Source organism: Gilbertella persicaria (assembly GCF_025201335.1).
Source record: "Gilbertella persicaria strain CBS 190.32 chromosome Unknown B0P05scaffold_4, whole genome shotgun sequence".
In the NCBI taxonomy this organism is placed as follows: Eukaryota; Fungi; Mucoromycota; class Mucoromycetes; order Mucorales; family Choanephoraceae; genus Gilbertella; species Gilbertella persicaria.
The window spans coordinates 456,860-473,948 of NW_026251965.1; the positions used below are offsets into that span (position 1 = coordinate 456,860).

A 17,089-nucleotide genomic window follows, 5' to 3' on the forward strand; every position below is an offset into this window, starting at 1 on the left:
AGTGCTGTGTAAAAAAACACCTTCATTTAAAATACAAAGATGCAATGTTTATTCAAGTTTTATGTACATGCGTTCAAATAAATATATAACAATCATGTTTACCATTCTTTACGAACGAATTTACGATCATACTTCTGGTTGTAAGCAGCCAACTTTACTTGGTCACCTTGATTGACTTGCTGCCAAGGAGTTTCGTTCTTTTTGTGGTCCCAAACAACATCAGGAGCACGAGCTTGATGTAAACCCATGTATGCAGCAGCACTGAAAGCGACACCTAGGACACCGACAAGAGGATAGATTTCTGGTTCGACAAAACCTTTCTTCAAGAATTGAAAAAATTGACCCATTTTAAAATAACAATAGTAGTAAGAAACTATAAAGTGAAGAAGCCTGTTTGCCATTGAGGCTTATATATCCAAAAAAAATCACATACACCTCTATGACATAAGAACTACATATAAAAACGATCTTCTTCTAATCATTGGATAAACTTAATTGTTGTTTCATAATTCACATGAAATCCATCATGATAGGTGGTAATTTTGCATGATTGTTGAATTATGCTTTAAACTCATCATCGATTTTTTTCGATTTTCTGATATTGTTGACAGTTTTGATTTTATAGTCATCAACGATTTGATTAACCCGGGATTTCGATTATACTAGGCTGTCTATAGAAGATACGTACTAAAAAAACCTTTTTTTTTTTTTGTAGTATAAACAATTGTTTAATATAAATAGCTTGTCATACAAAGCTGCATTACATGTCTAAGTATTAATCAAGTAATTCCACTGACATTTACAGAATCAGTCAATTATAACATAAAATCATTGCTCATCCCTGAGAATATGAGAGTTAAACAAACCTGGTCCTTTTATTACGTTCGTTCTGGTGTTTACAGTGAATGCAGTATCGAACTGCGGGTTCAGAGTGCGGCTTTTTCAATACTCGATTTGCGGATTTCTCGAAAATCAATTTTTTTTCTTGAACCTAACAGGCACTACAACCGATCACTATTTAAATTTCAATTATTACAAGGGGAAAGCGTCTGTTGATGAAGTGATTGGTGTCGTCCTGATGGCTACCAATGCATTCACACGGACTACAAATGTAATGATCAATCGCATTTCCAGCAATAAGTGCTGTGAGTATTAACTTGGTCATTAAATCTGTGCCGGGTCGATGATTGCAAGGAATAACAAATTGTAAAAGAGCTTGATTTAGAATGAGAAAAAGAAAAACGAGCTAGTAAACAGTTATCAACCAGCGGAATGCCTATGAAATTAACACCAGACATTTTGATTACAATATTTCCCGAAAATATTTTTGGCACAGGCGATTTGGCAAAAAGTGTGCCAAACTTAGAGGTTCTTTCTGAGACAAGTTTCAAACTTTGAAGCAAAAGTCTTTCAACTTGTTAAAGCGAATATCTTTGCAAGCATTTGATATTCTACTGTTGAGTGCCTCATTGTCTAAAAGACGCTCTCTTTTCAACTTGCTCTTGACTACTGACTAAAATTGTTCGATTGGATTCAGCTCAGGAGAATAAAGTGGAAGATAAACACGACTCTCAATATACTTTTGGATTTCATCCACTGTATGAATTGGAATATTGTCCATTGCAATATAATGACCTTTAAATTCTTCATACTTATTCAAAATGTTAAAAGTGCAGGCAATAAAATTGAAATAATAACCAGTAACTGTACCCACCGTCTTTTTGTACTTAGAGCCGTTTGCTTTTCTTTTCTTTGACCAGGCCTTCGTTCTTTTCAAGTTGATATAAAATGCTGATTCGTCAACGAAAACACAATTACCCTCGAAGCCTAGATCAGTTTCACCCATCTCTGGACCCATTCGAAACGCTTGAAAATGTTTGCGGGGTGAGTTTCTTTCCTTTGAATGAAATGAGCTTTTTAAAAGAAAAAGCACACTTCTCAGTCATGAATCTATGGATTGAAGTCTTAGAGACTTTCAAATCTTTGAATCTATTTGTCAGACTCTCCATAGCTCGGTCTAAGGTTGCTGAAGGGAAGTCTATGAGCTCTTTTTCTAAGAATCGCTAATGCTCTTTGTTGAAATTAATTGGTCGACCTGGTTTAGATTTGATTTGTCTAGAAAAGTCCTCTTTTGCATATCTCTGCCCCTTCTGATCTTTCTCACATCAGCTGTAAGCAGTACGACGAGCGATATTAAACTGCGTGGCTGCTTTATCAGATGTCAGGCCTTTTTCATAAATTAAGTAAAAGAAGCGCTCCTTAGTATCGTTACCGTGCTTAACATACGATCCTTCTCCAGAAGTTTCTGCTGCTTGAATCTTTTTTGGTACCTCTGGCTTTAATGCTTCGCGCTCAGGAGGCTTTATACCCAAATATTGATCGAAGTTGGTGATGTTGTCCAAAGGATATTGTTCTTCACCAACCTCCATTTCAATAGACTCGTCAACAACATTGCCTCTTCCATTTTTATAGTATAGCTGAATATTCATTTCAATTTATTTTTTTGTAAAATGTGCCAAAACTTGAAGTTGAAACGTGCCAATCGAAAGGTTATCGTAATAGAGACGAAAGATGGGGTACTAGCTCTCTGAGTCATGCTTTTTTGTTTGTAGCTTGAAATTCTAATAATATATTTCTTCATAATATTCTAGCCGTGATCCAATTTTTTCTGAATATTGAAATATATGTGTTTGTATGTATATATATATATATATATATATTTGGGAGGGTTATATATCGACCAGTTTGCATATTGTTTAACACTTTGTATGTCGTGTGAAGATAATGTTGTTATGATACTGATTGTTACACATATTAAATTACAGTTCCTGACTCTTGTTGTTGTTGTTTGTGTAGGTCTGGATATTGTTTGTTGAGGGAAAGAAGCTTCTATAGTCTATCCCTCTCGCTTGAAAATGCCCCTTATGGTGATATTGTCTTGAAAACCCTCTTTGGTTTCCTCTGAAGGGTCCTCTGCTAAATATTGAGTGATTATATACATTGTTGTAGTTCTGGCTAGACGTAGAACTTGTAATGATTCTCTGTTGGGATATGGCATGGTGTATATGCAATTGCGCCTTGTATTCCCTTTCTAAATGTTGTGTTTCGATTTTCGGAGTTGATTTTTAATCTTGCATGATGTATTTATTTGCGGATGGTCGTTCGTATTTTGAGTACCTTTTTTATACATCTAACAATGAATATTAAAAGCATTAGCCCCGAGCACTTGGAAATGTTGAAGAAAGAATGTCAACATTCTAAAGAAACAAAAAAAATTAAAAAAGAAGAGGATGACAAACCTAAAAATCCTAACACTAAATCCCAAACTAGTGATAGGAACACCAAACGTCAACACAGATCTTACAAAGAAGAGCAAATAAAAGAACTCAAGGATATTGTAGCTCTTAAACAATTTTCAACAACACAAGCCGGCTTTATAGTAGGTATAAACGAAAGGACTGCTCGCTACTATATGAAGGAGTACAAAAATGACGAAGCAAAAGGCCTTCCAGGCCGAAAAAGCAAGAATATAAAAACAGGAAAGCTTGAACAGCTTCACAAGGAGTTCCTCGATAGCTTTTTTGCTAATAATTCTGAAGCAATGGCCTGGCAAGCAAGAGATGCATTACTTGAAAGTTTCCCTGAAATTGGATCGATTAGTCTCTTAAGTCTTTACGAATACCTTGATGAGTCTCCTTCGACTTTTAGAAATTTGAAATCTGTAGTAGTACCAAGAAAAACTCAAATTACTTTGGAGAGCGAACCCAAACCCAACATAGATTGGAATCAAAGCTGTGTCTTCATCAGTAAAGCAGGTTTCCAATTACACACTGGCCAATCCAAGAAGGGCATGTCTGTCAAGTCTAAAGCGACCGTTTTTAAGGCAACTTGTGAAAATGGTGTTATTGAACCCACGCCTTGTGGAACAAAAAAGCCCGAGAAAAAGGCAGATGCTCGAATGCGTGCAAATGGTAGCAATTTCTTCGATTTCTTGAGTAGTCTGTTGGACACCTTGGATCGTTCTGGGCTGTGTGGCCGTTATCTTGTTATGAATATGGCTGCTATTCACAAGACCAAAAAAGTTCGAGACTTGATAACATTGAGAGGCTATAAGTTTCTATACCTTCCTGCTGGCTCACCATCCATGAACCCCATGAAGTCTTTCTGGTCCCAGATTAAAGAAAGTGTCAAAGGAGAATGTTTTAGTGATTATGACAACCTTCTCCTCAAAATCGCTGATGCAGCAAAAGAAGTGACTGAAGAAGATATGAAAGACTGGATAAGCTATTCCAAATCATTTTATAATCAATACCGGGTCCTTGAGCAAAAGATAAAGCTTATCTGAAAAAAAAAACAATAAATGAATAAACAAATCCCCAAATTTGAAGGCAAAATCCATATTGCATCTTTTACTACTTTGAAACTTCATTCTTTCGCATATTTTTTTATTTCACACTTCTATTTTTGACTTGTACACTTCAATGCATTATACCTGTTGGAATAGTTCGGTTAGTGCAATTTATTGTAAATCAGATTATTTCAGATCTCAAATTTAAATTGGCAATTATCATTTCAATAAACGAGGATGTAAACCGCTCAAATAATCATTCAAGTAGTTTACTTTACCTGTATCTTTCATGTTAGCTTACAACCAATTTCTATATTTGAGTCCTTGGATTTTGACTTGGAGATGATAAATTGATTGATCTTCCATTAGGTTCTTTATTCAAAATCAATATAGCTGGACGATTTCGAATCTGATATTAAATCCATGCAATTATTCCTTGTCCTAAATTTTATTATTATTCTTGTATCGTGCACTAAAAGTATTGTAACTATTTCATACTTTATTCTTCTATACATATTTTTCTACTCATGTTTGAACTCCTTATTATCCAACTCTAAATTCTGACAGCTATTTGTGTCACAGAATGCTTATTCTTTTACTTTGAATCCTAATTATTGTATTACTCTATATCACATTAGACTTTAGCACATATTGCTCATTTTACTTGTTAGTCAGCAAACGCTTGGCATATTGTATCACTTTTACAATGGCTTATAAATTATTATACTTGGATTGTTATAATTGCACTTTTGCAAGTCCAACATGAATACTTTAGAATAGGTATAGATACTAGAGCAATTCAACTTAAATAAAGACATCCAGATTTAGATTCATAATCCATAATTTTACTTTAGACTAACAACCGTGCCTTACTTGTATTGTCTTTTACTTTAAACTAAACTATTCCATATCATTTGTCTAATTGGGTACCTTGATCTTGCATTATATTTGATCTTTGTACGTTATATTATATTATATTATATCTTTGTATCTTCTTTTACTTATAGTCGAACGACTTAAACCTGGTGCTCATTACATATAGCTTGCTGCCTATTGTTCTGCTATATTTATTGTTCTATATCTCTACGAGTTACTGCGACATCAACCTTTGCCCTGCAGCACAAGCTTTGCTACATATACCACAAAGTTAAAAAAGCAAAAATCATGTAGTAGCATCAGTCCGTTTCGATCGGACGACCTCAGGGTTATGAGCCCTGCGCGCTTCCTGCTGCGCCATGATGCTATTGAATAATTTGAGAAGCTATATGTTTTTGTTGTCTAACTCAAAAATATTAAAAAATGCTGACGTAAGCAAATACTCCGATCCGAAATTGTTTGTGTCCGTGCCGCGTCTATACCATGGGTGTACGTAGTAAAGTGGTGAAGCACCCTCTGAGTAATGGTTGTTCTTGTTCTGGGTGTTTTAACAGGTGTTGGTGATGATTCTGGTGCGTTCGTGGTGAACATGTGGATCCAAGGGCCAACAAAAATACTAGCAAGCAGAACAATAAGCCATCTCTCATTTCATACAAGTCATGTATTTTCTCAGCAGTGTTAATTCCCATTATTTTCTTATACTCTTTCTTATGCAAGCAAATCAAGGCCTTTATTATCTTTACCCGTTATCTGTCTGTACCTATCTATGTTCTTATCGTTGTATCTTAGTACATTATACTCTCACTATCTAATTCCGTTGAATTGTATAAAAGCTGAATTAGCAAAACCTAATAAAATTATCGAGCTTTTCTGAAAAGATATTTTTCAAGGAAATTACCTGAGGATCTGGTGCTGTTACATTCGAAGTAGGTTCTTTACAGTCTTTCCTTGGTGCTCGTGTGTAATAAGTGATTAATCGGTTATCTCACTTCTAGAATATCTGCTTAATTCTTCTATAAACTCACATATCATCACTGTCAAATTTTTATTTTATAGTATAAATATTAATGGGCCACGTACCTTTCACATATGAGGCTAATCAAAAGGGAGTATATTGCCTTTCCACTGTGTTTGGCCCATCTATTTAATTAAATAAATCCATGATGTAGTGAAAGTATATAAACGGTTTGACCTTAGCAGTCAATAAACAGTTTCTAGCCTGCGAAATGCTATGCTACCAGTATATTTTTATGTTAAAAGATTTGGACACTATCGTATACACAAGCTAGTTTGAATTAAGATTGTTTATGTTTTTTTTTCTTTTGGTCTGTTTTTGTTAACGCGGCAATGAAGCGTCATCACAGTATGCCTAAGATGCTTATCATTGAGACTATGAGAGTTCTTTTTACTGAATTCTTCTTTACTTTTGTATATTACTTCATTTTGATATAGAGCAAGATGAGGGGACTTTATGCTCGGAACTGCAATTTTCATTTCTTTTGGTAACTGAAAAGTAAAATTTATCTCGTTTATCTCAGCAATGTCAGTTATGCCACTCACACCTGGTTCACAATCAACGCTCGAAGATACCAATGACGACTTGCTTCACTTGCTTACCGACAACTGGAATAGTCCTCTTAAGGAGACTATCAAAGACGCTCGATGGATCCGAGATTATCTAACGCGTCTCACTTCTCTTTCACTCGATGCACTTTTACATGAACCAGTCGAACTTAAGGAAGAACAGACAAAAGCTATACAGGATGCACAACTGTTAGCTTTTCGCGAGTACCCTTCTTTTCTTCATGCTCAAACTTGTCGTCAACAGGTGGAAGAAACAATTGACGGCCTTGATGTCCATTTAGGCAAGTTCATCTCGTCTGTACCTGAACTAGAAGAAGCTTGTAAAGTATTTGAAGAACACGCAAAAACGATCAAGGAGGAACGCAACAAGATAACAAGCGTACTTGAATACCAAAATGTCTTGACAGATTTGCTTGAAATTCCTCAATTGATGGAAACATGTGTTCGCAATGGATATTATTCAGAAGCGATGAACTTGGCTTCGCATGTTCGATTACTGCAAGTGAGATACCCTCTTCCTGTGATCAAGTCAATACAGGAACAGGTACAGGCGTCTTCCGATTTGATGCTCGTACAATTAATTTCACATTTAAGGAAGCCTATCCGACTAGCAGCAGCTATGAACATGGTTGGGTTTTTGCGACGTATGGATGTATTCGAATCAGAGACAGAGCTACGCATGGTGTTCCTAAGATGTAGACATGATTGCTTACAACAAAGACTGACACGCATTAAAAGAGATATTTCAGAAGATAGTCGACAAAAAAGCGTAGATGCATTTGAATACGTCAAAAAGTTTGTAGATGTGATGCGTGAACAAATGTTTGAAATTGGTACACAATATGTGTCTATCTTCTCAAATGAACAAAGCACTATTTTATCTGATTATATGGTGCATATCACACAGTTAATCAAATCAACATTGGACACTTATTTGCCTATGGTCGAAGATACTTCTTCTTTGGCTTCTTTATTGACTCAGTTGCAATACTGTGGTATGTCTCTGGGCCGGATTGGTCTTGATTTCAGAAACATTTTTGTTGGGTTGTTTGAACGCGCTTTACAGCCTATGCTCATGCGATGGGTTGATGAAGCTACCGAAGAACTCGTCGATCTGATAACGAAAGCAACATTGGACGGAACAGCCCCAAGCGCTTGGATGTCTTCCAAAACGGCTGTTTCTAATCAAAATGATCAAGTACAAAGGCGTGTATTTCAACCTCCCATGTTACTGGTTGGATATCCCTCACTTGCCATCTATACAAACGGCATTTTGTCTACATTTAATGCACTTAGACTACTTCCTGCTATTAGCTTGTTTGATACGATCCAGAATCATTTAGAAGCATGTTTCTTAGACATTGGTGTTGCGCTAAAAAAATACTGCGATTATGCATCGAAACACATACCTGACGAAATTACCTTTCTTCAGTCTTATACAGCAGCTTATGTGCGTTGTGTTCTTCCTTATCTAAAATCGTGTCTTGTAGATGGTATTTATGGAAACCTATCTACTCCTAGTATTGCAGATGAAGATATGGAACGGCTACTTGAACCTTATTTGCCTGTCATGACAAAGGATATCCAAGAAGAAGATACAATTACAAAGCCGGAAAATGAAGAGAAAGAACAAGAAGACATGGTTGATGCAACTAAAGAACCAAACCAAGACGATTCCACAAACAAGGGCACAAACAATGCCATTCAAGATGAAGAAATCAACGAGGAAGAAGCTACAGTGACTGAAGATAAAGAGAAAGAACCAAGCAATCATACTGTTGATAAAGAAATTGACACAGTCTCAGAAACCAACATGGAAAAGGAAGCCAATACAGAAGAGCAAGCAGTGGAGGCTGAAGCAGCTATAGAAAACATTGAAGGAGTGAATGATAATGATTCAATAACGCAATACATCATTAAAAAAGAACCTAATACAGAAAAACAAGCTGTTGAGACTGAAGCAGCTATAGAAGACGGTGAAGAAATAAATAATCATTCAACTATACAAGACAGCAATGAAAAAGTAATTGATAAAGAAGAACAAACGGTTGATAAAGAAGAAGCAAATGATGATTCAATGATACAAGAGACCAAAGAAAGTGAAGAACTAGCCAAGAATGATTCGAATCTAGAAGACACTAATGAAAATGCTGAATTGAACTCAAATAAGGTTGATTCAACTTCAGAAATCAACAGCGAAAAGGAAATTCATGCAGATAAAGACACAAAAGATAGTCAAGATGTCGCCAATGAAGTCTCTTTGGCAGATACCAAACAACAAAGCGACTCTAAAAAACCTTCTAAAAAGCAATCCAAAAAGCACAAGAATAAAAAAGGAAAGCGCTGAGAGCAAATAACAAGTGCTTATCTAATGTTGTATTTTTTTTCTTTTTTCTTTTTTTATTTCTGACTTTCCCCATCCCAACTTGTCAAAATGGAAGCTGTTATCTGGCTACTATTAATAAGCATAGCCATGTTTTTTGGCAGCTATCTCTCAGGTTCTTTACCACTCACCACTAGTTTATCGGAACAGAAAATTCACATATTAAACGCACTTGGAGTTGGTTTGTTGATCAGTACCAGTCTTGTTGTAGTTATTCCAGAAGGTATTGAGACAATATACGATGATAGAGTAACAACAAGCCAAACAAATGTGACCGGGAAACGCGAGCTCAGTCATGAAGGAGAACAAGAAGGGTCTGAACACACTGCTATTGGACTTGCATTGATTACCGGATTTGCTTTAATGCTTTTAATTGATCAACTCAGTTCTCTTCATGTATCAAAACCTTCTGAACAATACTCTGAATTAAGTACAGCGGTAGGAGGAGGGTCTCTTGAGATGGAAGAAGAAGCTACTCCTCATACTCACCAAAAGCCTTCTTTGACACCCACGATTGGATTAATTGTTCATGCAGCAGCAGACGGTATTGCGTTGGGTGCAAGTGCAAATCACCCTGATCTATCTATGGTTGTTTTTCTTGCTATAATGCTTCATAAAGCACCTGCATCATTTGCACTTGCGTCGGTATTATTAGGAGAAGGACTATCGCATAGGATGATCAAGAGAAATTTATTTTTATTTGCTATAGCAGCTCCAATTGGTTCCCTTTTGACTTATTTTACTTTGCATTTCTTTTCTTCAGCATCTTCAACAAGTCTTGCTTACTGGACTGGTGTCTTGCTTGTATTTTCAGGTGGCACATTTTTGTATGTAGCTATGCATTCTCTGCAAGAAATTCAGCATACATCAACCAAATTAGACAAGACACAGCTACTTTTGATTTTATCTGGCATGACAATTCCTGTCCTACTTGGAATAGCACACTCTCATTAACTTTATTTTAAAGACGTTTATAAACCATCTGTTCAATCTTATTCACTTGTTCCTCAATTGTCAAATGGCTTGTGTCCAACACAATGGCGTCTTTTGCTTGAGATAGAGGTGCAACCTTACGTGTACGATCAGCCAAATCACGGGCTTCTAAATCCTTTTCTACTTGCTCCAGAGTCTCCTTCAATCCTTCTCCTTGTCTCTGCTTGAGTTCGTCGAATCTTCTTTGAGCACGGACACGAACATCAGCAACAATAAACACTTTGAGCTCTGCATCAGGTAAAATGACAGTACCAATATCACGGCCATCCATAACAATACCATGGATATGCTTTCCTTCTCTCTCAAACCCTGTTGAACAGGCTCCTGGGATATCTCCTTTAGCCATAGCACGTTGCTGATCAGCAAGGATCTCACGTACTTGCACATTAGATGCAACAGGACTGATGTTGCGAGTAATGTTTGAAGTTCTAATAAGCTCACTGACATCGTGTCCATCAAGCTCAACTTGTCCGAGCAAAGGGAAAGCTATTTTGACACTCTTTGCAATACGAGCTACTTGTTCTTGATCATGGACATCGACGTGTTGTTGTTGGCATTTAAGTGTGACCTAAGCATGTGTGAATGGCATGCATAATGATAGCAACTTACTGCTCGAAACATGGCGCCCGAATCGATATAGCCAAAGCCGAGTTTCTTGGCAAGTAGTTTGGCTGTAGTACCTATGCAATATCAGCAACAGAAATGCACTTGGTTCGGCTTACTTTTGCCTGAAGCACCAGGACCATCAATAGCTATTCTGAATAATCGAGACATAAAGCAACTTATGCTCACTTTAAAGCCCTGCGCTTTCTTTTTTTTTAATGGCTATTTTAAACTCAAATTTATCATGCAAAAAGACGTTTATTTATCATGAGCAAGAAGACAACATCGAGTTTTTACTTTGAACTAGTATGTGCAGATCCTTTACCTGTGTATTTGCCTGTTTTGGCTTGAGCAGATTGAATAGCAGCAGCTTCAGATTGAGTGATAAGTCTACTGCTAAGTACACCAACACCTTGTTTCATCGTATCATCTTTGGAGGACTGACGTGCAAGTCTATCAGCAATACTTTGCATAGCTGCACTAAAGAAATTTTTGCCTGAGCAAATATGACTTGACTAACGTCAGTGTGAGTAAGGGAAGGAGTGTGCTTTTCTAGTTGAGAGACATCTTGAGTAGCCTTATCAGCAACACTTTGAGCTTAGCAGCAAAGGAGCCTTTACCAGTATCTTTGCCTGCTTTTGATTGTCTGGATCCTATGTTGTCAGCTTCTTTGACGAGATGCTTTGACGTTAAGTCAGTAGACATGATTTAGAAAACAATATAGCAGAGAAAAAGAGAGAGAGAGAGAGAAAGAGCTGTATCATCTTAGTATAGGTTTATGCGAAAAAAGCATACTGTGATGTAAAGAAAATACAAGTATTGCATCAGTTTGAACTAGAGATTTACATTACAAAACAGTGTTTTATTCAAAAAAAAAAAAAAAGAGAGGTGTATCTCCTTATTTCATAGACTTTAAACAAGCAGAGACACAAAAGAGTTACTTTTTGGGTTGTGGTTGGCTTTGAGTATTGGTATTGGCATTGCGATCAGCAGCAGATTGAGCGCGAGAAGAGAAAGAACCCTTACCGGTATCTTTTCCAGTTTTTGCTTGGGTGCTTTGGATGCGAGAAGCATCTTGTTTTGATATAGGAGTGTGAGGCATATTGTTGAGTTGATAGGTAAAAACAAGAGAAAGCCCAAGGTTTTTATATACAAAGCAAAATGCTCCCTAGAACTGTATGATTTGCATGAATTTTCACAGGAGCCAGACCTAAACAAGTTTATCAATATCTCTCAAACATGTGATAAAAAGACTTTCAAAGCATTGTTCACAAAAAAGTATATGTGACTAAAAGACTAACATAGTTTTGTCTGTACAAAAAGTGGATTGAATATAAGCAACAATGCATACAAATGCTCAAGACATAGGACCAACTGAAAGAGAAATATTGACTTCACTATGAAGAACAAAAAGATACATTAGTTCAAACAAAAAGAGTCCATGAAGCAACTCAATATATAAACTAAAGCTATTTTAGTTATAAGGTTTATAAGCTTGCATAATCAATAGTTCTGTGAACCCAAACAATGAGTTTTATTTTATGTGATTTCATGTAAAACATAAATTGTGCTGACATAAACACCTATCTTTTTTATGCTTCTACATCGAATATCAAAACTTAAGAGACTTTTCACTACTTTGGCCTCATTATAGACACGATAATCGGATTCAGCAAGTCGGTCCCGGCTACCTATATAATACTTTTCACCTTTGGTTGTACATAACCTCATAAAGAATTGGTCGCTATATCTCCTGTGTTCATCAAGAAAAGAAAATGTGTTAAAAGAAGTGTAAGGCATGTCAACAAAATAGTGATTGTTTGAATCAGGAATATGTTGACCTTCACTGCCACAATTGCTCCAAATATCAATTGTCAAATACTTTAAGACAGGAAGACGAACTGACAGTTGAAACAAAACATGTAGGTCAAATCTAACCAAAAAGAACTTGACTGTCTCGATAGAATGATTAATGCCGGCTTCAGGATTAAGCTTCATTAAGGTAGTATCGTTCAGTGTTAGACTCTTCAGCTTGGGACAAGAAGTAAAGATATCGTCCAAGAAATAACCATAATATAAGTGTCTAAAGTCCATATCTTGACTGATAAAATCAGGTTCATCCAGTTTTGAGCATTCGATTTTCAAGCTGGTAAGCACGTTTGCTGTCTCACGCAAAATATTCAAAAAATTCAATGAGTGATTGCCAATCTTTGATACATAGTTCATTCTTGGCACAGGCTTGAAGCCTAATTTGATGCCTAATGTATCTATGGATGATCCAGTGAATTCTTCTTCAAATAGCACATCTACCACTAGCCGAATTTCATTCGCGTTTGCTTGTAAGCAACGTACAACATCAAGCAAGTTTTGAGCTTGAATATCGTCAATATGCACACTTTCCATCTGCTGTAAATAAGCAGAGAATGCTCTTAAAAATTCAGTGGTATAGAATGGCTTGGGTTCTTGTTCTACACCCAATTGCGAAAACACATAGAAATAGTTAATATTCAGGTGCTTGGCATTGGGGAACTTGTACATAACATAAGGGAGTGCATCTTGTGAGTTTAAAAGCATGTTTAAAGTAAGCTGTTTCACACTCTTCATTGGCTTGAGTTTCTTGACATTGACTTGACTGGTTTCTTGTGAGAATGGTTCTGAAGCAAGATCAATAGGATGTAATGTGATGCTGAGGTCCTCTAGTTGGACGCATTTGTCTAGCATTGAATCAAGTTCAGTCAAAGGACTATTTGTATGGTTTCTTATATCCAGCTTGTTAAGCTGCTTGAATTCATTCAGTTTGTTCATCATCATGCTGAACTGATTGGTGTGGAAATTAGGTGCTGCGTTAGATAAGCTGTCACATATCATGAGTTGTTTAACTGTATCTCGAATGGCTAATACTGTATAGTTGTATGATTCTATCTCTTTATCATCAAAAGGATACTGTAACATATTTAAATACTTCCAGTTGCCTTCATATCGTTCTCGCATAACTCTTGACCAGAAAGCACCACACGTATCTGACAGTTTGATTTCTTCTAGGTTTGGACAATAAATGACCAACTGTGTAAAATAGTCTGATTTGTCCCAGACAATATCATTTGGATCAAATACATCGTTGATATACAGCCGTTTCACCAGTCTTCCAATAAAGGTTGCGTTGGCTATGGTACGTATGAATGTCGCGATCTGGTGAGTGCTGTTGATAACTACTTTGCCATATATTGCTGCTTGAGAAGCTTTTGACCAACTACGACAAGTGAGTTGAGACTGTATTAAGTCTTTATAGTCCAAATAAGTAAGTATAGTAGCAAATACTTCATAAGGCAAAGAAGACATTAGAAATAAAAAAAAGAAATTAAAAACACTACCACAAAAAACTAGTTGAGTTCGTATTTGGCAGTCATCTAGAAACTTCCTTTTTATTTATTTATTTATTAAAAGTCTCTAAGAATCATAATCAAAGTGTCAATTCTTGACTTTGCAACTTCCAATCGTTCTACAATTTTATCCATGTTGGCAATTTCTTTCTTTTCACCTTCACTCAAGAGATCAGGGTTTTCCACCACATCCTTTCTGTTGATCTTATCAATCAATCGCTTACGGATACTCAATTCGTATTCTTTACGTTGTTGCAAGTTACAAATAGCACGATAGGCATCCACAAGCAATTCTTCATAGCATTTATCCAATGGCACATACCACAAGTGGAAACATCGACTGGGTGCACGGTCAGCAGAACGAGGAATTTCTTGAATTTCAGCAAATCCCTTTGTTTTAAGCAAAGCGAGTTTTTCTCGTGTGTCTTTGGGTGGCAGCATGGCAAGTTTTTGGACTTGAGATTCGTCTAATTTGCCTCTTTCAATCAAGATACGCATGATACGACAAGTGGCTACACCATAACGTTCGCGTACAAGACCTTCTACCATCTTTCGTTTCATTGTGTTACGTAGTTTTTCAAAATTGATGGCGTATTGATTAGCACCTCGTTCATCTTTTGACTTGACAAAGCCAGCAGCATCTGTCTTCAGCAGTGTGATATAGCCACGCACTGTTTCTTGTAAACTAGGGCCCTTTTTAGGCTCAAGAGGATCTTTGGGTAAACTGATATCGCCTCTACTCACAATATCTGTCTTGGAAACCATGTTGGCAATGTGAATAGGTGTAGCAGAAGCTATGTATGGTCAGTCCATGCTTGTATCAATAATGTCTACTTACGAGAATCGTTTTCTTTCAACATCTTCATTTTGTCTTTACCGTATTCCAAGAACGCCTTGACAATTTCACCTGCAGTACGATTGATACGCTCAGTAGCAAAATCAACAATGGAGTCATTTCTAAAGACCATATTGAATTTGTCATAATTGACAGCAAAAAAGACCTTTTCGTCCACTTGATCTTGTTCGATGCTATTGTTTTCTTCATCAAAGTTGTCCATAGCAGCTCGTTTACGTTGATATTCTAAGGGATCTAATGCTTTTCTCTTCATACCAATGGTTTCAATGGATCCATATTCAGCATCCACTTGTGCTTTTGCTGCTGATTTGACATTGGCGAGTTCTTTGGATGTCATAATAGTGTATTTTTCTGTTTCTTTTTCTGTGGCAGCCAAGTAACGATCCATGGTTGATCTGCTGTGTTCTGGCATGACAGCTCGAATGTAATGTGTCGATACGAGTGTTGTAAATGTAGATTCATATTTATTGAGTTCTAGTGATGTTCATTAAACAGTCTATCTATCATGACAACTTACTTGCTTTACTTTCGTTTTCTTCAATCCATTTCTTGACACCCACAATAGTCATTCTACCGTTTGTAAACAGTAATTTACAAATAGTACCTGCCTAAATAAATAGTTGGTTTGTCTATTGTACAATAAAAAAAAAATATTACCTCGGGTCCAAATTGATCAATGACTTCTCTAAGAATAGAGCCCATTCTTAAACGCAACATGATTCTTTCAGCGTCAATCGAATAAAATGTAGGTTCATTTTTACCCTCAGGAGATTCTGAGAAATAAGCAATACCATGTTGAATAAGTACAATAAGACTTTCTCGAACTTGTTTAGCAGAAAGTTTTGTAAAACGAGCAATGTCAGATAAAGTCAAACGACCTTTCAAAAGCATTTGACGGCCTACTTGCTTATTTAAAGTCAATACTCTCTTCGTCTTTCACTTTTTTTTTTTACTGTTATTTAAAATGAATTACCGAGACAAATGGACCAAAATCTTCTAATAATATTTCTTTACATAATCGAGACTGAAAAGACATAGTATCTAACTACTTTAAAAAAAAAGAAACCCTAATCATGGACTTTTTTTTTTTTCGAATCCTATCCATCAAGGAGGCTTAGGCTGTGACTGTGCCAATTTGGTGCCTGGATTTGCATAATTTTGTTATTTACATAATGCTTTTTTTTTTATTCTAATAAGGATGCAAGAGTTATTTATCATTAATACCCAATTCAGGAAGTCTTTCAATGGCATATTTGTGGTTGGCAATGTACATAATAGGAATACCAGGAATTTTACGAATACGACGCTTTAAATCACGATCACAAGTAGCTACAATGTAACATTTGTGTTGCATGACTCTGTTGACAAGACAGTCATCTGCATATGTACCCTTATGAGAACAAGGAAGACGCTCAAAACGAGGGTCACGCGCAATTCTAAATCAAGCATGAGTACACAGATACACAAAGAATCAACTTACTTTAATGCAATACGGTATTTAGGACCCAATTTCTCTAATTCTGCTAAAACACAATCTGTGATACAAGGTACAGCTAAATGAAAAAAAAAAATATGAGTATTTGAATAATATGCTTCATTCTACTTACATTTAGCATACAGACAGTCCATCATGGACTTAACAAGTTCAAGCTTGTTTTGAATAGAAAAGTTGATAAAGTTAGTATCGACCAAGACATGATAAGGTGGGCCCAATGCAGAATTGTATTGAAAGAACATGGATGAAGCTACTTGGGGACTATTGAATCAATAAGCAACTATACTCTCTATGCATATACTACTTACACATGGCGAACAGCCTTTTCTTCTTTTTCTGTTTCCTTTTTCTTTTGTTTTTCTCGGTTCTCTTTTCTATTGTGGCATGAGTATTGAAACATGGAGATCAGGTACTTACAATCGAGTGTCATTTGTGCTGATCATGCGCTTCATTTGCGCAAACTTTCTAGTTGTTCTTGCTTTTCCCTGGATTATATCAATATCCTATACATTCTAACCCAACGCAACTTACCATTATGCTACGAAAATACTAAACAAGAGAAAGAAAAAGA

At 36.3% G+C, this 17,089-nt stretch overlaps 11 protein-coding genes and 1 non-coding gene across 12 annotated transcripts; 3 read left to right on the top strand and 9 right to left on the bottom strand.

Annotated features, from left to right (window-relative positions):
- Positions 1-2: 2 nt before the first annotated feature.
- On the bottom strand, positions 3-419 carry B0P05DRAFT_525792 (uncharacterized protein). Its single transcript, XM_051576358.1, has one exon. The coding sequence runs from the start codon at positions 399-401 to the stop codon at positions 99-101; it is 303 nt and encodes a 100-aa protein (XP_051438778.1). The 5' UTR covers positions 402-419; the 3' UTR covers positions 3-98.
- A 2,777-nt stretch (positions 420-3,196) lies between these two features.
- On the top strand, positions 3,197-4,345 carry B0P05DRAFT_568488 (uncharacterized protein; the record flags this gene model as incomplete). The annotated part of the gene is made up of 2 exons (XM_051581198.1): positions 3,197-3,971; positions 4,245-4,345. The coding sequence occupies 2 exons, from the start codon at positions 3,197-3,199 to the stop codon at positions 4,343-4,345; spliced, it is 876 nt and encodes a 291-aa protein (XP_051438779.1).
- A 1,173-nt stretch (positions 4,346-5,518) lies between these two features.
- On the bottom strand, positions 5,519-5,591 carry B0P05DRAFT_t17. Its single transcript has one exon. It is a non-coding gene; the product is annotated as a tRNA-Met (tRNA).
- A 63-nt stretch (positions 5,592-5,654) lies between these two features.
- On the bottom strand, positions 5,655-5,967 carry B0P05DRAFT_525798 (uncharacterized protein). Its single transcript, XM_051576359.1, has one exon. It carries the CDS (start codon positions 5,911-5,913, stop codon positions 5,701-5,703), a length of 213 nt encoding a protein of 70 aa, XP_051438780.1. The 5' UTR covers positions 5,914-5,967; the 3' UTR covers positions 5,655-5,700.
- An 806-nt stretch (positions 5,968-6,773) lies between these two features.
- On the top strand, positions 6,774-7,847 carry B0P05DRAFT_462571 (oligomeric Golgi complex subunit 8; the record flags this gene model as incomplete). The annotated part of the gene is made up of 1 exon (XM_051574124.1): positions 6,774-7,847. A coding segment is annotated over one exon (1,074 nt), but the record flags the coding sequence as incomplete, so codon positions are not given.
- A 1,375-nt stretch (positions 7,848-9,222) lies between these two features.
- On the top strand, positions 9,223-10,172 carry B0P05DRAFT_525801 (Zinc/iron permease). The gene has a single exon (XM_051576360.1). The coding sequence runs from the start codon at positions 9,243-9,245 to the stop codon at positions 10,143-10,145; it is 903 nt and encodes a 300-aa protein (XP_051438782.1). The 5' UTR covers positions 9,223-9,242; the 3' UTR covers positions 10,146-10,172.
- On the bottom strand, positions 10,153-11,918 carry B0P05DRAFT_634205 (P-loop containing nucleoside triphosphate hydrolase protein; the record flags this gene model as incomplete). The annotated part of the gene is made up of 5 exons (XM_051583541.1): positions 11,379-11,918; positions 11,113-11,302; positions 10,907-10,936; positions 10,794-10,864; positions 10,153-10,752 (listed from the first exon to the last, which is right to left on the bottom strand). Exons 1-5 carry the CDS (start codon positions 11,490-11,492, stop codon positions 10,153-10,155), a joined length of 1,005 nt encoding a protein of 334 aa, XP_051438783.1. The 5' UTR covers positions 11,493-11,918.
- B0P05DRAFT_525805 (uncharacterized protein) lies at positions 11,465-11,920 on the bottom strand. The gene has a single exon (XM_051576361.1). It carries the CDS (start codon positions 11,887-11,889, stop codon positions 11,725-11,727), a length of 165 nt encoding a protein of 54 aa, XP_051438784.1. The 5' UTR covers positions 11,890-11,920; the 3' UTR covers positions 11,465-11,724.
- A 377-nt stretch (positions 11,921-12,297) lies between these two features.
- Positions 12,298-14,124, bottom strand: B0P05DRAFT_525806 (uncharacterized protein). The gene has a single exon (XM_051576362.1). It carries the CDS (start codon positions 13,776-13,778, stop codon positions 12,327-12,329), a length of 1,452 nt encoding a protein of 483 aa, XP_051438785.1. The 5' UTR covers positions 13,779-14,124; the 3' UTR covers positions 12,298-12,326.
- A 100-nt stretch (positions 14,125-14,224) lies between these two features.
- B0P05DRAFT_462227 (RNA polymerase III subunit RPC82-domain-containing protein) lies at positions 14,225-15,411 on the bottom strand (the record flags this gene model as incomplete). The annotated part of the gene is made up of 2 exons (XM_051574108.1): positions 14,225-14,961; positions 15,006-15,411. The coding sequence occupies 2 exons, from the start codon at positions 15,409-15,411 to the stop codon at positions 14,225-14,227; spliced, it is 1,143 nt and encodes a 380-aa protein (XP_051438786.1).
- Positions 15,412-15,513: 102 nt separating this feature from the next.
- Positions 15,514-16,083, bottom strand: B0P05DRAFT_224302 (uncharacterized protein). The gene is made up of 2 exons (XM_051573265.1): positions 15,977-16,083; positions 15,514-15,922 (listed from the first exon to the last, which is right to left on the bottom strand). The coding sequence occupies exon 2, from the start codon at positions 15,912-15,914 to the stop codon at positions 15,615-15,617; it is 300 nt and encodes a 99-aa protein (XP_051438787.1). The 5' UTR covers positions 15,915-15,922; positions 15,977-16,083; the 3' UTR covers positions 15,514-15,614.
- A 102-nt stretch (positions 16,084-16,185) lies between these two features.
- B0P05DRAFT_634207 (Fcf1-domain-containing protein) lies at positions 16,186-17,068 on the bottom strand. The gene is made up of 6 exons (XM_051583542.1): positions 17,050-17,068; positions 16,936-17,003; positions 16,827-16,892; positions 16,631-16,779; positions 16,504-16,576; positions 16,186-16,459 (listed from the first exon to the last, which is right to left on the bottom strand). The coding sequence occupies exons 1-6, from the start codon at positions 17,050-17,052 to the stop codon at positions 16,231-16,233; spliced, it is 588 nt and encodes a 195-aa protein (XP_051438788.1). The 5' UTR covers positions 17,053-17,068; the 3' UTR covers positions 16,186-16,230.
- Positions 17,069-17,089: the final 21 nt, after the last annotated feature.

What these genes read in the sequence shown, in the direction of transcription:
- B0P05DRAFT_525801 (XM_051576360.1), top strand. Translation starts at nt 9,243, where the DNA reads ATGGAAGCTGTTATCTGGCTACTATTAATAAGCATAGCCATGTTTTTT.
- B0P05DRAFT_525805 (XM_051576361.1), bottom strand. Translation starts at nt 11,889, where the DNA reads ATGCCTCACACTCCTATATCAAAACAAGATGCTTCTCGCATCCAAAGC.
- B0P05DRAFT_525798 (XM_051576359.1), bottom strand. Translation starts at nt 5,913, where the DNA reads ATGGGAATTAACACTGCTGAGAAAATACATGACTTGTATGAAATGAGA.
- B0P05DRAFT_525806 (XM_051576362.1), bottom strand. Translation starts at nt 13,778, where the DNA reads ATGCGAGAACGATATGAAGGCAACTGGAAGTATTTAAATATGTTACAG.
- B0P05DRAFT_525792 (XM_051576358.1), bottom strand. Translation starts at nt 401, where the DNA reads ATGGCAAACAGGCTTCTTCACTTTATAGTTTCTTACTACTATTGTTAT.
- B0P05DRAFT_224302 (XM_051573265.1), bottom strand. Translation starts at nt 15,914, where the DNA reads ATGCTTTTGAAAGGTCGTTTGACTTTATCTGACATTGCTCGTTTTACA.
- B0P05DRAFT_634207 (XM_051583542.1), bottom strand. An exon ending in GAAAAGGCTGTTCGCCATGT is followed by an intron (nt 16,780 to 16,826) that starts GTAAGTAGTATA and finishes TTGATTCAATAG; the next exon opens with TCCCCAAGTAGCTTCATCCA. An exon ending in AAATACCGTATTGCATTAAA is followed by an intron (nt 16,460 to 16,503) that starts GTAAGTTGATTC and finishes TGCTTGATTTAG; the next exon opens with AATTGCGCGTGACCCTCGTT.